This window comes from Hevea brasiliensis, chromosome 15, assembly GCF_030052815.1.
Source record: "Hevea brasiliensis isolate MT/VB/25A 57/8 chromosome 15, ASM3005281v1, whole genome shotgun sequence".
Classification (NCBI taxonomy): Eukaryota; Viridiplantae; Streptophyta; class Magnoliopsida; order Malpighiales; family Euphorbiaceae; genus Hevea; species Hevea brasiliensis.
In genome coordinates, this window is record NC_079507.1 from 55102732 (window position 1) to 55109847 (window position 7116).

General features: G+C 35.2%; 1 protein-coding gene across 1 annotated transcript; it reads left to right on the plus strand.

Moving 5' to 3' along the window:
- The first annotated feature begins 2486 nt into the window (after window positions 1–2486).
- On the plus strand, window positions 2487–6792 carry LOC110641314 (uncharacterized). Its single transcript, XM_021792977.2, has 6 exons — window positions 2487–2721; window positions 2813–2904; window positions 3030–3129; window positions 3828–4686; window positions 4855–4988; window positions 5850–6792. Exons 1-6 carry the CDS (start codon window positions 2624–2626, stop codon window positions 6715–6717), a joined length of 2151 nt encoding a protein of 716 aa, XP_021648669.2. The 5' UTR covers window positions 2487–2623; the 3' UTR covers window positions 6718–6792.
- The last annotated feature ends 324 nt before the right edge of the window (window positions 6793–7116 follow it).

Consider the following 7116-nt stretch of genomic DNA (forward strand, 5'->3'; position numbering starts at 1 on the left):
TAGGTTCTGGGTTATTAGCCAGTCCACAATCGCATGCCAAGTTTGAAAATCAAGCTAAAATATCTGAATCTTGTCGGATTAAGTATGAGTACCAACACACAAATGACTATGATATAAAGTCATACATGTGAATTCGTGTTCAAACCCTCGTCTAAGGAAATCTTTTTCCAAGCTTGTCTGCATGCTATTAGCAGCAAAAGGCTGACCCGAGAACATCTCCATCATCGATATCGTCCTATATATGTAATTCCTTCTCAAAAACAGGAAACGAGGGGAAGTATATTGTTAGCAAAAAAGCAATTGCTATCTCCAATCTCAAGTGAAGATATGACAAGGCTTAGGTCGAATATTTTGTGGTATTATCAACTATGAGAGGTTCAGGTCGTCCGAGGAAAGAAAAGAAAACAGTAAACAAAAACAAGGCACGGGTTTCACTTATTTTATAATTGGGTTTCATTCAAAGAAGGCATTGGAGTTTCATCTGTACTCCTTCAATATACCATGGCTATGTAGATCAGTCAGAATGAATTACTCCCACAATGCTGCCTCCATCCGAAACTACGATAGAAAGCCTGCAAAATTTGGTCCCAATTAGAAAATAATCTCACAACTTGAACAACAGAATGACAATTGGGAAGAGAGATCTACATATGCGTAGTTCTCTTTTCCTTGTCCCCATTTAACGCATGAAGAACCCATAAAAAAAAATTGTAATAGCAGATCAGGTATCAGTCGGACTGCACTATCATCTAAATATGATGTTACCTATGGTGATATGATGAAAGTTTCAGACAACTAATATTATTTAACTTCCAATCTAGCTATTTTCCCAGGTGATACAGTGTTCACTTTTTGCATCCAGAGCACTGTTAGGTTCATCCAGTGTTTGTAAATTGAAAAAACAGAGATCTTCTACCGCATTTAAGAGAGTAAAAATTCAAGGGAAAGAGATCCATTAAAACTTAAAAGAGCGCTTATGTCAAATTATAGGTGCGCTCAATGCATTAAAATGTAGTGCATTCATCATTGACCAAAAATAAATTATTTCTAAAATTTAAAATATAAACATGCAATAATAAGGATGCACATATGTAAGAAGTATTAAATAATTTGCAAAGGTTTTTTTTTTTTTTTTGACTTGCCATTGTATAGGTATCACTAGTCTATTGGTTCAGCATTAATTTTGCTCGTGCCAAGTTGAGTTCGGCCCTTAAAAGGTAAAGTGCTCTTAACGGGCATCATCTTCGTCTATGTAAATCAAACACTTACTTTGCTTAATCCTTTATTTTAGATGAGATTTTTTTAATGTAATGGAAGAATTTATTAAAGTTTAAAACCTTTTAAATAAATTTGAGAGAATCTACTCAATTTAACTCAACTCAGCTAAGTTTTTATCTCAAAAATTTATTCGGATCGGTTATATAGATACTCTTTCTTCATTCTAAATGATTTTGGGTTAAATTCTCGCAAATCACTTATAAAAAATAAATTATTTCTGAAATTTAAAAATGTGAACCTATATTTTATGGGTAAGGATGCACATATGTAAGAACTATTAAATAATTTGCAAATTTTTTTTTTTCTTGCAATTGCATAGGTATTTCCAATCCATCAAATTAGAACTAATCCTATTTGTCTCAAGTTGGGGTCAGTCCACTAAAGTTGAAGGGCTCTCAACGGACATCGTCTCCATCTACGAGGATTAAACACCTACCTCGCTTAAACTTTTTTTAGGAGGAGATTTTTTAATGTAATGAGAGTTTTTTTAAGGATTAAAAACTTTGAAATAAATTTGGGAGAGTCACTTATAAAAAATAAGTTATTTTTGAATTTAAAAATGTGAACCTATAATTTTATGGCTAAGGATGCACATACATAAAAAAGTATTGAATAATTTGCAAAGCTTTTTTTTCTTGTAATTGCATAGGTATTCCTAGTCTATCAGATTGGTACTAATCCTGTAGGCGCAATCCATTGGATTAGTACTAATCCTACAAGTGTCAGGTTGGGGTCAGCCCATTAAAGAATGAAAAACTTCTAACGGACATCATCTCCATTTACAACAATCGAACACTTACCTCGCTTAAGACTTTATTTGGGAGGAAGATTTTCAATATAATAAGAGGTTTTTTAATATTTAAAAACTTTGAAATAAATTTGGGAAAGTAAAATTTTTTTTAAATTATTATTTTTGAAAAAAAATTAGTAAGTTAACAATTTTTTTTTCTGAAAAATCTCTAAATATTATTAAAAAAAACCTTTACATGAAAGTATGGAAAAACCTTACTTTAAACAATTTTATAAAATTTTACTTTACTTTACTCTTTCAAAATGGGACATAAAAAAGAATAAAAGTGCCAAATTACTCATACCAAAGCTCATTCACAGAGCTACAAATTATGGCATTAGCTTTGTCCTTTGACTGGTTTTAAAAAAACGACTTCGTTTTACTCCTACAAATAACGGTGCACGCAATAAATTTGTTTGAACAAATAACTTTATGCCACGTCATGTACTTGCATTTGCTTCTCGGCCTTCACCGCAAGTCTTGCCTTCCGGTTCTTGAAGTTTCTTCTGGTGATCGGATTTGAAGTTACCACAAAACAGCTAGCTTTGTTCAATCATGGCCAAGACTGAAACGGAGAAGGAGACACCCAAGATGAAGCCAAGACCAATCGTGCGTCTCGGGATCTTCCTCATCTCTCACAGCTTCCTTGTTAGGTATTTTTTATTCCAATCCCTAAAGTTTGAATCTCTTGCTGATATTTCTTGTTGTTGTTGATGGTTGATATCTTATGGTGGGGATTTTCAGTGTCGTTTGTTGTACGGCTGGGGTTTTAGCTCTCTTGCTACTGCCAGTGCTCGCCAAGAACACTTACATCTCCGAAAATGCTCTCATGCCTGGTCGGGTCACTTCACTCCTCCTGCTTCAAAAATTTGTTGCGTAATTTTATTTAAAGAACCTTAATTTGGTGCCAAATAATGAAGATTTTTTAATTCTATCTTACGGCCTTACTATTAATTTGTAGGTTCTGCAAGTTCTTTGCTTTCTAATCATGACATTGCGGAGGCAAATAGATTGGTGAATGAATTAAGTAGCTTGAATTTGGAACGCAAGGATGCAGGCATGTATGTGTACTTTCAGAAGCTGTAGTTTTATTTGCTCTTCTTAAATTGAAGAACATAAGCCCTTGCGTTCAAAATTACTGAATCCATATTTGCATTGTTTTGTTATTTGATTTGTTATTAGAGTGTCAAACTGGGTTATGAAATTCTAAGCTGTTTTTAATAATCTGAAGTCTGTGCGTGTTTGCAAGTTTCATGTATATGCTTGTAGTTGTTGGAAGATATTTTAGGTCGTCTGGGAATGACCAAAGATGACTTTTATAGAAAGCTGTTTTAAGGGAGTTCTTACAACCATCCACTTGTACAACTCCCATACCGAGCTAGAGTATCTTAAGAGAGTTTAAGTAGTATGACCTCATCACGGTGGTTAGATTAATATTAGATAATCATGAAATATTGTTGGATAGGCTAAGCACAATTTCCTTTTTCTTTATTGGCTACTGCACAAAATTTGATAGCATGCACTGTATTGCTTTTTTTATTTTTGCATCATGAAGTGGTGTACTACACTTTTCTTTCTGTATAACTGGTGCAGCTTGTTTCATATTTTTCATGAGTCATGACATCTCCTATATAGTCTGTTTCTCTTCTACATTCATAATACTCTTCTTACTCACCTGTAAAAATGCACAAGAAATAAAGGAAAGTATTCTGATAAAATTTATATTGCTTTTTTTTTTTTTTTTTTTTTTTGGTTAAAGAGAAAGTCAAAAGATCTTAGCAAGGTATATGTCAGATTTGGGTGCTGAAGTTAGTTATCACAAGTTCCATCCACCACAGAATCATTTTCATCCATTGCATTTCTTCTCTAGCCCTCATTCTGGGATAATAGGAGAGAACTTTAGTTGTTCATCTTATGGTGTCAATACAGTTGGAATAATAAGATCACCTCGTGGTGATGGTAAGGAAGCTATTGTCTTGGTGACACCTTACAATTTTGGAAGGAGTGATTCAAGTGAAACTTTATCATTGAGCATTGCATACTCTGTATTTTCCTTGCTCAGTCGAGTTACATGGCTGGCGAAGGATATTATTTGGCTGATCGCTGATTCACAGTATGGTGAACATGAGTCTGTTGCTGCTTGGCTAAGAGATTATCACACACCATCATTTACTGGTTTAGTTTCCCTAAATGCTGATGCATGTGTTGAAGGCAATAATCTTTATATATCAAAGGATAATTCTGTTGTGCAAGGAAAGATATCTGATGGTTTTGGACGTGCTGGGACAATGGCTGCTGCCCTGGTTTTAAAGGTTACAGATAGAAATGGTCTTTGGGATGACACTCTTAGTATCTATGCTGAGGCATCCAATGGGCAGATGCCCAACCTAGACCTCATCAATATTGTGAATTATTTAGCTGTACATAGGCAAGGTTTGCATGTACAGATTCAGAAATTTTGGTCTGATCTTGATTTAAAATGGCTGGAGTTTTTGGGAAAAACATTTGAATTACTAGGGAAAGTGGCCAGAAGTTTAAATCCCAACTGGAAATTTGGTATTCCAGCTTCAGATTATATCGAAGGCACTACTACACTTGCAAGTTCATTGTATTACCAGGTAGTCTGCTTCTTTCAGTTGATTTTGCGATATTCTTTCTCTTTTCTCTCTTCGTTTTGGGGCTTTTTGGACTGTAGGTTGGGGATTTATCTGTTGCTTTCTATGATCTCAGTTGGATTAGCAAGTAAGTAAAAGGGTTTAAAATTGCTTCTATTTTCCGGCTACCAGGCACTAGGTATTCCCACAGGTCCCCATGGTGCTTTCCGTGATTTCCAAGTTGATGCAATTACTTTGGAGATCTCACCCAGAGTTTCTTCTAATAACAAAGCCAGGCGTAATGAGTTTCTTCTGCGAGGTGGAAGGTCAGTGTTCTACATCATTTTTCCATTTTCTTTGTAACTCAATTTCCAATCACAGAACTATGAACCACAATATTTAGGTGTAGTTTTCCAATTTAGTCGATGGCCACTAATGGGAAAATTTTTTATCTATGAGAAACTTTTACTGCTAAGGCTTTCTTATCTTTGAGTAAAAGCATTGTTTGTCTCAAATTCCGATAAATAGAATGGATACTTTTATTTTCCTTTTCTAAGTTTGTTCTGCAACTTTGATATGTCATTTCTTATTGCTGCATCTCTTTCAGAAACCTCAACTCTCATCCAAACGTCAGGGAAATCTTTAAGAGGTTAGATTTTGGTTGTCGTAGAGCAAATGCAAAAGCAGCTGATTTTATTCTTATTTATGAATTGTTAGGTAGAAAGATTTCTAAATAAATAATAAGGCAATCAGTGCATTGAGGCGAGATTTCTAAATAAATAATGAGGCAATCAGTGCATTGAGGCGGGATTGAGACCCAATCCAACATATTGTTTTTCTTTAAATTTAAAGCCAAGAGGTCCCAAGACCATCAAATTAGAGACAAAATTGCACAATCTGTTCCCTTTACATCTTTACATTGAAGGATATCTTTTGAATAATCAGTGTAAATGCCTAATTACTAGAACATTCAAAGCGTTGATATTTCTTAGAATACTCTCTGATTCTAGAGTTCTTGTTATTTGGGCAGCGCTCTCTCTTGATTCTTTTCTTTCTATTTCTCTTTATTTGTGTGATTAGGACTCACTATTTGGTGATGCCACGTGCTGCCACCGTCCAATTAAGAACACCCATAGCCATAGATTTTGTGTCCTTTGGCTGATGGTTTTTCTTGTTATTTGATGCAGGTTGATTGAAGGAGTTATAAGATCAGTAAATAATCTCCTCGAGAAGTTTCACCAGTCATTTTTTCTATATCTCTTAACATCTCCCAGTAAGTTTGTGTCAGTTGGAGTCTACATGATTGCTTTTGCACTCCTTGTAGCTCCACTTCCCCTGGTTGCTGCGTCCCTTTATGCTGATGCTAATGAATTGGATTTTGGCATGAAAAATGACAAATATACTCCTATGGACACTGCATCAAATGAGATAAACATAACTTTCAGGTCATGGAAATGGCTCAGTGCAGCAAAAGAAGTGTTTGTCGTTCATATATGGGGTGTGATAGTTTTGTTGCTTCCATATTTCATTTGTCAAATGCGTGATTGGAGCCCAACAACCAGTTTTGTTTCCTGGGTATTTCTTGCAATGCTTAGCCTCCTAATCTTGTACCTGATCTTAGGTTCACCATTTTCTCATGGCTATTCATTGGAGAAAGGGGAATGGGCTATGTTAAAATCAGTGACCATCTCAGCCATTTTCATTGGTTTGCTGCTCATGTCAGTTGTTAATTTTGCTACAGCAGAAATTGGGGCATTACTAATGGTGCCAATGAGTTTGATGGCTCAACCATTGAAGCCTGACATTAGAGCTGCAAGTTTGAGGAGCTTCTTCAGGGTTATTTGTAACCTGGTTTTGGGTTTTGTTGCATTTCCACCAGTTACATTTTTTATGTTAAAGGGTATATTTGAAGGTCCTGACTGCATTAACCTTGGTGACTTCTGGAATTGGTTGGAGTCTCTTTGGGCTTGGAACAGTGCTACTTACATCTATATAGGTATGGTCCACCTACCGTGTTGGGTGTTATGCATACACATTTTACTTCATTCTTGTTGACACATTTTCTCAGTTTTGTCTGTTACGTATGAACTAAACATGCAAATCAGTAGATTAAAGAAAATTTTCCTTCTATGTTCTGTCATCTTTAAATTGCTTGCTAGTAATTGATTTGCATGGAAGGTGTTTTCCCCATTTATTGTTATTATTATTTAAATTTTTTCTTTGGAAGACATGCTGTACCGTTATTGTATTGAAGTATCACTGAACAACAAATAGCTGGCATGCTCAGAGTATGAGTGATTGTCAATGACCTACAGTTTGCAGTTCACTAAAAGAGCAGAGCCTTTTATTGCAGAACTCTGGTAGCTTAAACAAAATTTCAACATTATGCAGTACACATAATAAAAATGCATAGGGGTCTGTTTAACGTTGTTATTTGAGCTGTTGTTAAGAAAA

Coding starts and splice junctions, on each gene's coding strand:
- LOC110641314 (XM_021792977.2), top strand. CDS start 2,624: ATGGCCAAGACTGAAACGGAGAAGGAGACACCCAAGATGAAGCCAAGA. Junction 2,722..2,812: donor TCTCACAGCTTCCTTGTTAG/GTATTTTTTATT, acceptor GGGGATTTTCAG/TGTCGTTTGTTGTACGGCTG. Junction 4,687..4,854: donor CAAGTTCATTGTATTACCAG/GTAGTCTGCTTC, acceptor TCCGGCTACCAG/GCACTAGGTATTCCCACAGG.